Source organism: Brassica napus, chromosome C6, assembly GCF_020379485.1.
Source record: "Brassica napus cultivar Da-Ae chromosome C6, Da-Ae, whole genome shotgun sequence".
Lineage (NCBI taxonomy): Eukaryota > Viridiplantae > Streptophyta > Magnoliopsida > Brassicales > Brassicaceae > Brassica > Brassica napus.
In genome coordinates, this window is record NC_063449.1 from 32,387,590 (window position 1) to 32,404,547 (window position 16,958).

The 16,958-nt window shown below is 39.8% G+C and overlaps 1 protein-coding gene and 1 long non-coding RNA gene across 4 annotated transcripts; both read right to left on the minus strand.

The window, feature by feature from the left end:
* Positions 1–41: 41 nt before the first annotated feature.
* LOC106353453 (protein CELLULOSE SYNTHASE INTERACTIVE 3-like) lies at positions 42–8,131 on the minus strand. 2 transcript variants are annotated; one of them, XM_048761758.1, is made up of 8 exons: positions 7,978–8,131; positions 7,711–7,837; positions 7,504–7,606; positions 4,357–7,411; positions 1,437–3,984; positions 855–1,309; positions 666–782; positions 42–583 (listed from the first exon to the last, which is right to left on the minus strand). In XM_048761758.1, the coding sequence occupies exons 3-8, from the start codon at positions 7,566–7,568 to the stop codon at positions 422–424; spliced, it is 6,402 nt and encodes a 2,133-aa protein (XP_048617715.1). In that variant the 5' UTR covers positions 7,569–7,606; positions 7,711–7,837; positions 7,978–8,131; the 3' UTR covers positions 42–421. The 2 variants fall into 2 exon arrangements, with proteins under 2 accessions (XP_048617715.1, XP_048617716.1); XM_048761759.1 differs by having other exon boundaries at positions 7,966–8,050.
* Positions 8,132–11,136: 3,005 nt separating this feature from the next.
* LOC125589240 lies at positions 11,137–12,143 on the minus strand. Of its 2 annotated transcripts, XR_007325415.1 has the most exons (3): positions 11,950–12,137; positions 11,658–11,812; positions 11,137–11,574 (listed from the first exon to the last, which is right to left on the minus strand). It is a non-coding gene; the product is annotated as an uncharacterized LOC125589240 (long non-coding RNA). The 2 variants fall into 2 exon arrangements; XR_007325414.1 differs by having other exon boundaries at positions 11,658–12,143.
* Positions 12,144–16,958: the final 4,815 nt, after the last annotated feature.

A 16,958-nucleotide genomic window follows, 5' to 3' on the forward strand; every position in this document is an offset into this window, starting at 1 on the left:
TAAAAAGACTATTTGCAAGTTCCCTGACCTGAAACTAGTGGTAGTAGAGAAGTGCCAATCATGAAATAACTTAAAACATCGCTACAGGAATCAGAGCACTTCGTGCTGCTTAGTTGATCCCCGAGCGAAAGAGATTCATAAACAAACTGGCAATACATAGACAATAAGAAAGCGAGATATATAAACTATACAAAGACTGTTTCTTGCTACGTAGGAACTCTTTGCTTCTTCAACGTTCCTATCCACACACGGTTTTACTCATTACCCAATATACACGTATTGCTTGCTATACATCTGCTGCATACTTTGCTTCCTTTCTTCTACTACCACAATTCAGCCATTGGGAGCCTTAGATATATAAAGTCTTCCTTCCCTTAGACCAAATGCATTGTGCTTGTGAAGATGGAGTTGTTTTCTTCACTCAAAGAGTATCATCCGTTGTCCTATTGGACCATGCAATCTCAATGTCGAGTGTTCTGGAAGATGCATCTTTGCTGTTGTCATGATTCAAGCTTAGAGATCCGTTGTAAACTCCTTCTATCACGACTTTGTCGATTTGGATAGTGACACGGCCCAGAGTTGTCTGCAGACAATGAATGTACAAGTTAAGACACCGTATAGACAGATCTATTAACTCTGCAACTTGGACAGTGTTACAATGTTACCTTCCCGAATGTGCTTTTGCTCTTGCATATGATGTGAAGCTTTTGTCCTTTGGGTGGAACATCAAATGCCCAAGTAAAGCTTTCTTTCCATTCAGGAGAAGTGCGATTGCTCACAACCTAGAGGAAATGTACAAACAAATCATTATTGGCAATGGTGGAGATAGTCTCCGAGGGATGAATAAGGTTTACCTTAGTTTGGCGTGGAGGGCAGTTTCCTATGGTCAATTGACAAAAGGCGTTTGTGGTTGCCATGGACTGCTTTAAGTTGTTGGCACGCATAACGTTTACTGTTAAGCAACCTGGTAAGCAATGCAATAAGCTGTCTGCCTTGTCGTGGAACACAGGAGGGCATGTTTTCATCAACATCTGCAGGACAGGAATTGCTTCAGCTGCAATCATGGCTTGAGATTTTGCAACATCTATAGCCATATTCGTCCACGAGTGTCTTAGCAAGTAGAGAATATCCAATACTAATCCCTGGACATCTTCAACACCAGATCTGAGCGCCCCGACCAAATGAGGGATGCAGAAAGTAGCAGCTTCTGAGGCGCGAAGCTTAGGAAAATTGGAGAAGATCACATTTAGGGTTCTCAAAACTTCGATATTTATAGTTGATGTAGACCACAAGCCTCTTTCAAGTGCAGCTGCTCAACCACAGTTGAAGATAAGAGCATAAAAATCATCAGAATATAAATAAATCTGGAGCAAAGGCCCTGAGAAACTCCAGCACTTAAGTGCGAGAGTGACAGGGACACAAGATTATAGGCATACCTGTTAATGACCTTATAAGCTCATTCGAGACATATTCTTGTAGTGTATGGTTGGAGAACAAAAACTTGACCATCAGTGCAGCCTGCCCAGAAACTTCTGCATTAGAAGAAAGCAATAGCTCCTGAATTAACAATATGCCACCAGCCTCTGCAACTGCTCGCCTATTTGTTCTACTATTCATCACAAAATTCTGCAACGCACAGATGGCCACCACTTTCATTTCTTCCGTTGGTTGTTCTTCTAGCACGCTAATGAGTGCCCGGCAAGCGGAAACAGAGCCACTGGATCTAGAAAGCCCTTCTTGCTGAGAAAGGTCCCCAAGTGCCAGAGCAGCAAGAAGTCTACCAGGTTCTGATCTCGTCTGAGGGTCCAACAGGTATTGAGAGAGTGGTGCTATTGCATATTTGCATAACTTTAACTCTCTTACCTTGGGGTTGTTAAATATTACTTCAAGTAAGCTTCCCGATTCTTCCTCGCATTGATGAGATCTCAGGAGGTCCAGTAATGCATTAATTGCGCCAAGCTCAGCCATTTGTACGGTACTTGAAGCATCGTTCTTCTCATGAATCATCAATGCTTTAAGAGCCAGCATCACTGTGCTTTCAATTGTCGAGAACAACAGCTTCACTAAAACTGGTAGTTCGACTCTGAAAAAACATTCTGCATCATACTGCAGAACATTGCAGAGAACAAAAGCAGCTGACTCCCAGAGCTCAAGAGGTGGCTGAGGATCTTCCTGAAGAATAACCTTGGATAGCTCGAATATACCTCCAGCATCAAGAACAGACTTAGGCCAGCTAGCAGATATCTTCTCCAGTGCCTTTACTGCAGTTTCCTGCAGGCTCAGTATTCCAATTCCCGCAAGCCGAACCAAAGGAACAACAGCACTCTGTGTTGTGATGTCTTTCTGGAAATCTTCCATTGTAAGAAAATGGCTCAGGAGTTCTGCTCCAAGCTGCTGGATAGCTTGAGATGAAGACTCCAAAAACGAAATCAGAGGCACGATGGCTTCACTGGGTGTAAAACTAAAAGCTTCAAGGCTTTGCTGTTTTTCCAAAATGTTTACAAGTGCTTGTAAGGCGCTATGTTGCCCCCATAAGGTCAAGTCTGATCTGAGCAAGACCATGAAAAGAGGCTCTACAGTTTTTGTAACATCGGGTCTTTTGGCGATTACTCCACTATTTGTTAAAATTCGAAACAGCTCTGCAACAGAGGAACATAACGAACTTGAGGCTCCAGGTAGTAGCTCAAGACATCGATCAATTATTCCAGCTTCCACCATGTCCAACTTCCGTGGTACTCTGTCTTTGCCCAGCTTAATCAGAGCTGATAAGCTAGCCTCGATAATCCTGTAGTTTGTTCCGGAAACCAACCCAACAAGAAGCTCCTGAATGTCATGACCTGCCGCGATTTCTAACTGTTGCTCGTCATCCAATAATATCTTAATAGCACATACTGCTGCTTCAACTGCTGCATTTCGTTCAGACTGCATAAGTGTTGTCAGGGGCTTCAGGCATCCAGAGGCGGATGGACTTGCTCTGACGTTTTTATTTAAGAAAACAACAGAACAGAGTTTGGCAGCATTTATCTTTAACTCCTCTGAAGCAGAAGCAGATGATAAGATTTTGTTCACGTTTTCCAGCAGACTTCCTTCCACGTCAATCAGAAGAGCTGTATTCGAAGTATTTCCTGAACTTAATTTAATCAGTGCAGAGAGAGCTACCTCTTGCTCAGTCTCTGATACAGTACCGAGCATGTCCATCAATGGTTGAGCAGCCTGGTGGGCTATTTCAGAATTTCTTATGCTTTCAGCATCAAAGAGTTCATTCAGAGCCCCAGCGGCGCTGTATCTTGCACTTCTTGACCCCAAACGAAGTACTGCTATTAGCTGATTCAAGGAACTAAGTGCTACTTCGTTTTGTCTGAGCTCGTGGTTGCTAAATAATACTCTAAGCAATTCAGATATGGTGCGCTCCATTGAATCTTGAGGGCTTAGAGAAAGGTATTTCGTTAAAGCTTCCACAGCTCCAGCTTCAGCCATTAGTAATTTATTTGCGTCACTTCCGTCAGCAATGCGAATCAGGGTTTGGACGGCAAATTGAGGGGCTCCCGGCCTATCTGGAATTGGCCTTAAGAGATCTACAAGCAGCGGGATAGATTTGCGTGCGGTGGAGCCAAGCCTCACATCTTCAATTTCAAAAAGGTGTTGAAGAATGACTTGATCAGGCTCTTTCACCAGAGAAAATTCATTTGCCAAAGCAACCAAGTTGAGAATCTCTGACTCTACATAGCCAAGAAGGTTTATAATCCCAGAAATAGCACCTGAGTTTGCAATTGTCAGATTTATTCCTCTGTTCTTAGTACAAACAAGACTAGCCATTGCGTGGGCAGCGAAATACCGATCTATCAGTTCATCAGATCTTAGCAAAAGTCCAAGTGTTGGAATGATCTGCATCGTTGTTGAAGACGAGGAAACGTTGTCATTCTGGAACATGATAGCCAGGAGGAGAGCGCTAATCCAAATGCCTTCAGTATCCTCAAATTCAGCCTGGAAAAAACAATTTAGCTTAAGATTACTATAAGGGAGAAAATTCGTACAAGACATCTTTGCCCAAAAACGTAAGAATCATGTCAAACCCAAGTGAAACTAAAAGAGTGATTCAACGCCAAGATGCACAAATTGTGCATGAGACAAGTCTGAAACGATATAAAGAATGGATCACTTCTGAAATCTGACTGTAAGTCTGTAACAGAAACCTGTGAACTATCAGACGGCTTTAAGGCCAAAACTTCGATCCACAAGTTGTACAACTAAACTCAGAAGTTTTTCTTTCATTGCCAACAAAGGCATACCCATGAGTCCATCAGTAATAAACATGAGGAACAATATATTAATTTGTGTCCGAACAGAAACATTTACCTGAGGACTGGAAGTATGCCTAGCAAGCTTCGCAAAGAGAACCTCAAGTCCGCCAGCTTCTACGACAATGAGCTTTGAATTAGCATCAACGGAAGTGAGTAAGCATAGCAGCCACAACGCCACTGTGCCACCCAAGATTTTAGCTGGATCAGGAAAATAAAAACCACCTGTATCCTGGAAAACATTTTTTTCCATAAAACCTTTCGGTGTCAGGACTTCAGTTTCTATAGAATAGCATTTAGAATTGTCCTTTATCATATCTACTAGGGCACGTAACAAGAGTTTTGAGAAACCAGACTGATCAAGTGCCTCCGTTATCAGCTGCTTCTTTTCTTTCGTAGCACATAAGAGCAGAGCTGTCCCCCCAACTCTCACTTCTAAACTGGATGCATTTACTATTCTATCAGCCAAAACCCCAATTGACTTGGGTCTTGAAACTATAAGTTCACTGATCAGAAATTGTTGATCACAGCAAAGCCTGGACAATATTTCTATTGCCTTATCTTGCACAAGAGTACGGCCTTCAGAAAGGCATTGCACAAGGGTTTCCAGGCTTGATGGCACTTCAGAAAGGGCAGTCAATGGGGGGTAAGAGAAATTCACCCCATTCTTAGCCCTTGCCAAAACTGCAACTACTTCTAATACGTCGAAAGCGTCTGGGCTATCCATATCTACTGATTTTAGAGAATCAACGAGTGAAAGTATAGCAAAACGGCACTGAGCACTTCCCTTTAGCACATCACAAACTGGAAAGTTCTTAAGTAACTGATGAAGTGCCCGGGATGCATTTCTCTTACCCTCTGAAGATCCATCAGCCAGGATTCTTGTGAAAGCTGAAACAACATCTTCAGCTAGTGCTTCTGCAGCGATATCCGGATCAGACAGAAGATTTGCCAGGGCAGATACTGCGTTTTCTGCAGACTCTATGGAAGAGTCCTTCGCCAATTTTATGAGTGCCTTAAGATCTCCTTCTGCAATGTAAGCCTTCTTTTTATTAGAATTTTTCTTCACCGGGCGGGACAGTGCGTCCAAAGCCCTAGCCACCTGTTTAGCCACATTCTGAGAGTTGCTTGTAAGGAGCTTGATCCAGGGATTAATGATGTCATCAGTTTCAAGATGGTCACATATATCTTGTTTTGAGCTGAATAGATCAGCTAAAACTGAAGCTGTATGCTCCTTTGTTTCTTCCCTGGAAGATGTCAGGGACTGGACAAGGGACCGCAGTGCTTTGTTAGCGGCACACCCTTTATGAACAATATCTTCTTGTGAAGCTTTTGAGAGCACATGACCCAGTACTTGTATTACATGAACCTTTGAAGCAGGATCATCTCCCAGAAGTAAAGCCAACAACTGATTAATTGTAGCAGGATCAGCTGTCCGGACAAGCTTCAAAAGTGTCTTTGCAGAGGTTTCCTGGGAATTCAATCCACCAGTCTTCAGTAGCCACAGGAATGCTGGAATACCACCAGCTCTTTCAACACAATCGCGGATTTCCTCACTGTGACAGCATAAATTCCAGAGTATGCGGGAAGCATCTTCCTTGGCCTTCTGAGATCCAGTCTCAAGCAACTGGACAAGTGGAGGAATCCCCCCAGCTGCGGTTACAGCCCATTTACTATCATCGATCTGAGCCGTCAGAATTTCCAACATTTCAACAGCATACTCTTGGTGTTGCTCACTAGACAAACCTAGAAATGATATAAATAATTGGATTCCTTCTCTCTTTCCAACTGCCTCCCAAATTCCAACCTTGTCATGGCATAAGCGAGACAAGAAAGCTATTAGATGCTCTCGTACATCAGCAGAAGCCATAGTTATGAGAGCGATCAGGACTCTTTTAGCTTCTGCATCATCTAGGTAACACGATAGACTGCTGTTTCCGTACAAACTCGCCATAGCCTCCAAGATCCGCTCTTGGATTAACTTTGTGTCAAGAGGCTTTAGTAATTTCACCAAAATGCTCTCTATCACTCTTGGATCAAATATCTTCTCTGAACTCTCTGTTTGTTTGAAAATCATTAGAGCATAGGCAAGAGCTCCAATTACATCACCAATTGGTTCCGTTAGACGAGGGGATTGTGATACTTCTCCAAGATATATAATTAAATGGCTCATCCCACCAAACACATTCGCCAACGCTCCAGTTGCATGTTCTTGTAAAGCTTGTCCATTTTCTCCCTGCATACACTCTTTCGATGGAGCAACAATGGCTCCAATGAGAGCATTAACACCTCCTGCATCTTTAACGCATTTCTTAGCTTCATCGGATCTTGATGAAAGAGCTTCCAAAGCATCTGCTGCACTAGCACGGACTTTGGTATCATTTATCTGTTCCAAAAGCTGTACCAGAGACTTGACTACTTCAGAATTTAATATTTTCTGGATAATATCGCAAAAGGACAGCACAAGACGAGCCAGGAGAGAAGCAGCATTTGCTTGAGAATTAGGATTGTCAGATGACAAAAGAGACACGACTATGTCTACACCACTACCCTCAAGTACCACTCTCCAATAACCATTATCCACACCACAAAGATTCCTCAAAGCTCCTGTAACGTACCCTTCAACCACTCTATCCTGGTTTCCTTTCAAGCTAAGTTGATCCCACAAAGTTGGCACCACACCTTCTGTAATAAATATCTTCATGCCAATGTGATCATCGGAAATTCCAGCAGAAGAAACCTCATAAATAGCCTCTGCCGCTGCTTTCCTAGTATCAATGGTTCCAGACTTCAAAACCGAGAGCAACGGAGGGATGCATCCTCCTAGAAGCACTTTGAGTCGCAAGTCCTTGTCTTTGCATAAAACACAAAGGATAGAAGCGACGTTGACTTTGGCCAAAGCCGTCCCATTTCTAAGCATGGAAATGAACAAAGGCATAGCTTGGGGATACGAACCAATCAGCCTCCTTGCCTCCTTTCTGCTTTTGGCAATACCAAGTAGACGAGCTGTCGTGAGCTCTTTGTCTTGCGGAGAAGATGTTTTGGTGTGGAGTTGCTCTATGAGCTGAGCAACCGTAGACATTGCCTTCTCTGGATCGTCCATATCCATTTTCCTGCACATATTTGGGCAATGAGTATGACAAACGAAAGGAAGGACTCAAAGAAGCTGTAAGAGTATTTGGTGAATACATAGAAAGTTGCCTACCTGGATAGGGAGGAAGAAAAAGTTTCCTCCTGAGCTACAGGAAGGAATGCTTTCAACATCTGCATAATCACTCGCCTCTATCTTCCTTCGGCCTTTGGTTAACCTAAAAGTAGAAGAAGAATAGCCCTTTAAAAACAGATTATCTTTACACCTACACTAGAGACTCTATACGAAAATCAAAACTCATCCTGTGCCTAAAGACCCGACCTTTAGCTCAAACAATAAACCCCTCCTCCGCCTTGCATCACCGAGAAATCTCTAAAGGCCGCCGTGAAACAGTATCCATCTCTCTCTTTCAGAGTAACACCACCAGCAACAACTAAACTCAGCGATTCTGTAGATTCAAAAGAACGTTCGTGAATCAGAAACGAAACGAAACGATAGAATCCCTAGGGCAGAAACTAGAATCGAGGAACTAAGAATGGATTCGATTGGCGAATTGAAAGGCGAGGTGGAAGCTACCACGAGAATCACCTTTCTCTCCTTTTTGTCGCTGTCGATATCGAAAGTGGTGAATGAACGAGACTCGAATGAGGAAGAAGAAGAACGTACGAGCACTGAGAGAGAAGAGAACAGTCCTTTTTATTATTGTTTTCTCTTTTTCTTTTTTACTTTCCTTAATAATACATTTTACTTCCCCATCCCCTTAATTATCCTTTGTTAATTATTTTTTTTTTGTTTAAATTGTCCATTTTTCATAATATCAAATTTATTGTTAATTTATAAGTATTGTATAAAATGAAATTAAAATAACATTCGTAATTTCAAATTCTTATAGTTGAAAAACAAAACTTGTATGACTTTTTATAGAAAGATTGATAGAAAATCTGATTGTTGAATATTCCACGGCAGCCATAAATTTAATAAATCAATTAGGGTATAATTATGTATTATATCTTAATAAGTTACTCTTTCTATATATAATCAGATAACGTGCACAAGAGATCTTTTTCATTTTACTTTATTTAACATTGTGTATGAATCACAACTTTCGGTTGAACTTAGCAGGATTGGAAGTTGGAGCAGTCCAACATCGTTTTATACCGAGTTTCAACGCAAGTTGGAGCAGACCAAAAAAATACGTATAAAATAGTTTTCTTAAAGGCTTATAAAATGGAAAAATGTTAGTATATTTGATAAATTTTTTAACAAGGTAAACAATTATGTGTCATGTGCCAATGGATCTTCGTCTTCACGCTTGAATATTGTCCACTATCACTCGATTTATAAACTCAGAAACCAAATATTACTGAATAATTTGCTGTGGCAATACAAATATAATTTTATCTTTGTGTTTGCATATCATATATTGCTACTTCAAAATTCAAGTGTGATATCTTCAACCAAAAGTAATCAAATGTGATACAACAATTTAGATCGTAATAACAAATATTATTCATCTTGTACATGCTCAAGAAACCTCACACGCAACACATGCTCCTATAGAAAAATATTTTACATAGGCAGAATAAGATTCAGCTCACAGTTTTAATTTAACCAAGGCGTGATCCTCGGATCGGCCCCCTCAGTTTTGTTAAACTATGATATATATGTTTGTTCAAGACTGAACTCGTTTATATATCTTTGTATATTTCCTCTTGATCCATACAATGAGTTAACTATTTTCTATTAGCATTATAACTATATAAGTATTGACATATAACTGTAAATTAAGTCGGTCAAAGAGAGATTGTTGTCTTGGTTTTGACAAACGAGTTTAAGCACATCTCTACGCATGTGGACAACAGAGTTACAGTATTTTAATATATCAAATATGAACTTTCTGTGTAATAGGCCTGAGACTTTTATCCGAGATCCGGATTTGATCCGAGATTCGATCCGGATCAGATCCGAAAATCCGGATATCCGGAGGGGCCGAATCCGGATCCGGATAGTAAAATGTTGGATCCGTCAAAGCCAATCCGGATCCGGATATCTTAATTTTCTAGTCCGGATATTCGGATCCGTAAGTTTTATTAATAAATATTTCAAAAATAGTAATACTTATATATAAAAATTAATTTTATTTAATATATTTTCATTTTTATAATAGTATATATAAATTTATGTAAATTTTGTAATATTATACTTAGAAATAATTAAAAACATTATATATATTTTTATTTTTAAATTATTGTTAATATTTTATATATATTAATATTATTTTTTATTTATATTAAGGATCCAAATCCGGATCCGGATATCCGCCGGATATTACAATTTTTGCAAGGATATCCGACACCCGGATATCCGAGAACCCCAGATCCGGATAAGGATAGTAAAATTATGGATCTGCCGGATAAGGATCCGGATCCGGATACCTTAAAATTGCCCGGATATCCGATCCGTCCCAGGCCTATTGTGTAGTATAGAAAAATATAAAATGAAATAAAACTATAAATGAATTGAGACTGTTTTGTTGCTATTTGAAGACATGAATAATAAATTAGTATAAAGTGTGAAGATAGATTGATTGTAAATTTGAAAATGAAAGTTGGAAGAGCAACAACAAAACATAGCTAACATGGGCTTAAAACCCCACTTCCCAGTGAGACTGGTTGTCTCTATCATTTCCAGTTCGCAACAAATATGTCTGGCCCCCATACTTTACTATTCTGTACGTATATTAATACCACGTCCAATCTTCTTCCCTTTTATGAAATATATGCAAATGCACTTGTATTTGAAAATAAGTATATTTTCATGGTGTACATAGATGATTTGAACGTTGGTTAGCTAATCGATTATCACAAAGACAATAATACACAGTTGAACTTTTCTTACCTTGAAAAACAAAAGCTGTGTTGTGTTTTTCCAAATCAGTAGTTTTAATGACAACTGGTGAAAATAAAATAAAATGCTAAGAAGGATGTTTATTGTTATTTATGAATATGTTTCCACCATGTAGCACTAGACATCACGGAGATTTCATTGTGTTCTGATTATGATATAGGGTCACTCTAATATGGGTTTGGTATTCTACTTAGTTACATTTATTGAGCCTAAGCTCGCGAATCCATCGGTGATAGGGTTTGAGGTATAGAGTATGTATGTAGAAAGGGTAGTATAGTCATTCATCTAGATCTAGTATACCTTCTGTATTCAGTATATATACGTGTATTGCACATACTAATAAGATTATTCAGTTCCATAAACCTATATGGTATCCGAGCATTGATCCATAAATCAAACTCTAGCCGACAAACTCAAAATCTGTTTCTCTCCCACCCATTCTTCTTCTTCCTCATCGTAACAAATCAATGTCAACTTCATCTAATGAAACCATTGTGGTATCAGCTGAACCAAAACTCTTGAATCTCAACATGACAAATGTCACTAAGCTTACGGCCTCCAACTTTCTCATGTAGAGCCGTCAAGTTCAAGCACTCCTACAAGAAAACGTCTCATATATAGCATGACGAAAACGCTATTAAAAGATAACACAGCGTTATCGCGAACGCTGTATCTTCCCCGCAATCTTTTCTCGAGCACTTTGGATAGCATTTTTTGTATGCTATTTTAATGTATTATTTCAATAGCGTTTTGTTATTTATGCAATTATATAACTTATAATAGCATATAATGATTGATGTGGTAGTGTAGATAGAAAATAAAAAAAATTATAAAAAAAAATAAAAAATATTTTAAAATTGTATATATCGAAATTGTTTACTAAATAACCAAAAACAAAACCAAAAATCTAAACCATAACTAAACCAAAACATAAACCTATAGCTAAACCTAAAGCTAAGTCTTCACTATCATCGCCATGACCACCAAGATGATAATAGTGGAGTACAAGTGTCTTGAAGATCTATCTGATGCCAAGTGTTCTTCACCTTCCAAAGCTACACCTAAAATTTTAGAACCTAAAGATCTATCTCCTAGTGCTGCACCACACCACGATTCGCATCTCCACAGCACGACGCCTTGCCTTCTCTGACGTCAAGCTTCTTGCACCAGACTTATAAAGGGGAAATGATGTTAAGCAGAGAGCCATGGAGAGTGAGCCTGACAGGAACTCGTTATGGAAGAGTTGTTATACTCCACGTAATCATGATCGACCATTTTCTAGTTTAAAAAAAGAACAAAGCAATTAAGTCTTTTCAAAGCATCATGATCTCTGTAACTAGAGATTTGGCCAAGAGATATACCTTTGGAAGTTCGTCAACTTCTTCATCAATCCCTGCAACATCACAAAACTCATCAATCGCATATGTCTTCTCTCTGTCTCATCTGTCTTCCTTCTTATGTGATCTCCTCCACATCACTTAAGCATATGCTTCTTGTCGTGGTTGTGGTCCCAGTTCTGTAGTGTATCATCAAACAAACTGTGCTATGAGAATAAGTAGGAACAAGTCAAGAAAATTTAACTCAAATAAAACAAGCCATTCACGCAAGTGTTTTCAATTGACATGTAACTTTGAAGTATGAGAAGGAACACACAAACTCACAACTTTCCTAGCTAGGGAAACATGGCATTGTCAACGGAAAGCGTTTAAGATCACTGAGAAGACCTAATTGAAGCTTCCTTCGCCGCACACTGAAATACTCAGTCATTGGGACCATGAGAGAAATCAACAAATCAACAGCCACAAAATATTTCAGTAAGAAACAGAATCATAGGCGAAGAGGAAGATTGATACCAGTTATTTGGGACCGGCGAGCCTCCATCTATTCTTCACGAAGCTGAAGAGACCAAATAAGATTCACGCCGACCAAACCGAGATATTTGTCTTCTCTCCATACACCACCACCACCATTTTGTTGTAGTCGTTATCACTCAAGCTTCTCTGTGACAGATCTAGATACATAAACACTGTTACAAATCGAACCTTAATCGAATGCAAAAGCCCTAATCAAAACACTAAACCTGAAACAAATCAAAACCCTAATTGCAAACTCCCCAATCCAAACCCTAAAACTGAAACAAATGGAAACCCTAATCGAAAACATGGGTTGATGACGGGAGTGAATCTCACCGTCGTTGTCTTTGAGCGGTGATGGGTTGTTGTTCTGGGTACCGTTGGGTTCGAATTCGGCTGCAGAGGGGAGAGGCGTTCTCGGGAGCTGACGACGGTGACGAACTCAGACCAGTCTTTTATTGTTCCTCCTGTAATCTCAATCTCTCATCTCTCTGTCTCATCTCTTATCTTTCATCTCTCTGTCATGTTTCAGAAAAAGAATGGAGAGGATCAGAGGAAGAGTTGAGATGAGAAGAGAAAAAGACTGGTATCTTCTTCTTCCTCATGCAATCTCTCATCTCTCTCTGTCATTTTTTTTTCTTCTGAACTCAGATCTGTCGTGTTTCAGAAGACAAAAGGAGAGGACAAAACACAATCTCCACCTTTGGATTAAAAAAGTTAAGGGTAGAGATTGCAATCCTTGTGTATTCCTTTCAACCAATAGATTTTTTTTTTCTTTTTACGTATAAATATTTATAGAATAATTGTTATGTTTATATTTGGAGGCAAATGAAATAAAGTGAGTGGGAAAATGAAATTAGGGTAAAAGAGAAAAGATAGCGTTTTAACGTAGAAAGATATTATATATGCCGCTTTTTATAGCATCGATGTAAAAAAACGCTATCTTAAATAATGAGTTATGTCAAAGATAGCATTTTTGACCAGAACGCTATCTTCTTATGCTATCTTTGCCCCCTCCCCTTGTATATACGATATGTCTGGCCACCTTGATGGATCCTCGGTCGTTCCTCCTACAACGATCACGACTGATGGGGTCCCGACTGCTAATCCCGCTTATCTCATGTGGAAGCGTCAAGACCGTCTGATTTACAGTGGATTACTCGGGGCTATAACAGTCTCGATTCAACCAATACTGTCTACAACCGAGACGGCGGCTCAGATTTGGGAAACGTTATCATCTACGTACGCGAAACCAAGTCGCAGCCACATTCAGCAATTGAGACAACAGATCAAGACTTGGAGCAAAGGCACAATGACAATCGATGCCTACTTCCAAGGCTTTAAAACTCGATTTGATCAGGTAGCCCTTCTAGGGAAACCATATGATATCGAAGATCAGATTGAGTTTCTCTTAGAGGGACTTCCCGAAGAGTATAAGCCGCTCAAGGACCAGCTTGAGGGTCGTGAGACTCCACCATCGCTATCAGAGATTCATGAGAAACTCTTGAATCATGAGAACAAGCTTCTCGCGAAAACCAACACCACTGCGATTCTCCCTGTTACTGCCAATGTCGCAAATCATCGAGGCTCCTACAGCAACGCCTCACGCAACAACAAGGTGGGTAGCACGTGGAGACAACCAGGAGTATGGCATTGACTACGCGAAAACATTCAGCCCTGTTGTCAAGACTCTCACGATTCGTCTTGTTCTCCAAATCGCAGTCACTCGCTCATGGCCTATCAAACAGCTCGATGTTAACAATGCTTTTCTCCAAGGTACTCTCACGGATGAAGTATATGTTTCCCAGCCTCCGGGGTTCGTCGATCCGGATAAACCACATCATGTGTGTCGTCTCAGGAAGGCACTCTATGGGTTCAAACAAGCACCTCGTGCTTGGTACCAAGAATTGCGAAACTATCTTCTTCAAATGGGATGCATGAATTTTGTTGCTGATACGTCGGTCTTTGTATACATCAATGAGACTCATCTCGTCTACATACTAGTGTACGTCGATGATATTATAATAACTGGTAGCAGCAACATGTTAGTCAATGGTGTCATACGAGTGTTGGCTACTCGGTTCTCTCTCAAAGAACCACATGATCTACACTATTTTCTGGGTGTTGAAGCTACACGCACCTCCACTGGGCTTCATCTCATGCGGCACAAGTATATTCTGGATCTTTAACCAAGACTAAGATGCTAGACGCGAAACCGGTTACAACTCCCATGGCTGTCTCACAAAAATTGACGCTTCAGTCGGGCACGGCGATCGCTGATCCTCGTGAATTTCGAATGATTGTTGGCAGCTTGCAGTACCTTTCCATCACTCACCCAGACATTGCCTACAGCATCAATCGGCTCTCTCAGTTCATGCACCGCCCAACTGACAATCATTGGCAAGCCGCCAAACGTGTCTTGCTATATCTTGCCGGTACTCTCTCCCATGGTATCATGCTGCGCCGCAACACACCTCTATCGCTTCACGCGTACTCGGATGCTGACTGGGCCGAAGATACGGATGACGACATCTCTACCAACGCTTACATTCTGTTCATTAGTGCCACACCCATTGCTTGGTCATCGAAGAAACAATCTGGCGTTGCTCGATCGTCGACGGAAGCGGAGTATCGAGCAGTCGCCTACACCGCTGCTGAGATGAAGTGGGTTTGTTCACTTCTCACAGAGCTTGGGATCACGCTCGCCTATCCTCCAGTTGTCTTTTGTGACAATGTAGGCGCAACGTATCTGAGTGCCAATCCGGTATTTCACTCCCGTTCACCTTGCCTTAGATTTCCATTTTGTACGTGAAAATGTCCAGCGCGGTGCCTTGCGTGTCACTCATGTCTCTACAAGAGACCAACTTGCAGATGCGCTGACCAAACCTCTTCCTCGCACGCATTTTACTGAGCTGATAAGTAAGATCGGAGTGGTTTCACTCCCTCCGTCTTGAAGGGATGTATAGAGTATGTATGTAGAAAGGGTACTATAGTCATTCATCTAGACCTAGTATATACGTGTATTGCACATACTAATAAGATTATTCAGTTCCATAAACCTATATGAGGCACAAGATACATATATATATATATATTGTGTTTTTATAACTCTAAATTTGTAGTCGTTAAATCTATCAGTTATTTACTTTATTGCATTTGTTTCCGCATTGTTCATTCTCACTTATGTTTTAACAGTTGGTAGCTATGCTTGTTTTTTTTTAAAACTATTTAACTATGCTTGTTGTGCATGAGTATGGGACGTGAACGTTCTGTATTACGCTATTATCAAATATCAAGTATCAACCATGGATTCATTCCTTGAAGTTGATTTCATATGTATCAGAAGTTCGTACAGTTACAGTCAATAGGGTATGACTTTTGTTCCACACATAATAAATGCTCTTTCTTTTTTCTTTTGCATGCTTCATTGGTATTATTGTTAGCTGTGCAAGTATAGTTATCTATTTAACTGGTGTAATCGACTAATCAAACTTTAATCGTGTTTCTTACTTGGTATAAACGCTACCAGAAATCGGTTTGGTATCTGGAATCTTTTTGTCGTTAAAGTTATTGTTTGTGATTTGTGAATTTATATAAATCAGTTTTGCCTCTTTCTTGTAGAAACATATATAGTTAGACAGATCCTGATTCAACCAAGCCCTTACCATGTGCAAGAAGTGCATTTGTTCATGATCCAAATATTTTTTAAAAGAACTTAGCTAGAAGTTAGAGTTTTTAAGAAAACTTTAGGACCCTTTTTGCAAATTATGTTAACTATTCATGTAATTTTTTGCCTAGGGTCCATTGTAGCACTGAGACGAGCTTTGACTCAGCCCTACTAATCATATTTCAGTTCTCATGTAGAAAGATAAACTCTTGTTTACCCAAAAAAGGATAAACTCGCGACAAAACAATCTAGTAGTAACCAAGCGCTCGTGGCTTGGTGGTAAAGGAGGTACAGCTGTACTGTCCGCCACCTGGGTTCGAGCCTTGGCCACAACGGATTTAACATCCCTTCTGTTGGGGCGCTGGACCGCCTACGGGGTGATAGTTGGGAATGTGGCTGCCCATATATCAGAGTATAAAAAAAAAACAATCAGTAGTAAAAAAGATTTTTACAATCTAATAAATATACAAAACAAAAACAAAATTAAATAGTGTAATTAAAGAAAAAGAAAGAGATTTGTTTGGATGCAAGTTGCACCGATGAGACTGTTATGTGTCAAAGGGCCTACCGTCACCGACAGGTTCCAAATACGACAGATTCAGTCAGTAAAATGGGATCTCGAGCTTCCCTCTCTATTCTCCCTCTTAAACACTATCTTCCTGTATTTGTTTTTTTTTTTAATAAATTAATAATTTATAGTTTTTTTTTTGTAGGCTAATAATTTATAGTTTCTCTTAGACAATTTATTTATTATTTTTTAATTATATACAAAGCGACATCGTTTGTTTTTTGAATTACAAAATTCAGTGAAAGGAATTGTATCCATTTTTGTGTTACAAAAATACTTTATACAGTATATTATAAATCAGATTTAAATGAATTTATTCCAAAATCAAATATCGTAGAGGACCATGGTATTGCTATGTTGAATCATACATGCTGTTAACTCATATTAATCGAGGAGGAAAGCCAAGGCCCAATACATGATGTGGTTTTAATGGGGAAACTACCATTTGCAAGATGCGACTAAAGTAACTTAAGAGGCCCTAGCTAAGCAAGGAAGGTCCAATAATAAATTGCAGAGATTCTGAGAGTTTAGAAAGACAATAATAAACACAGGGTTTTGGAAATATACTCTCACT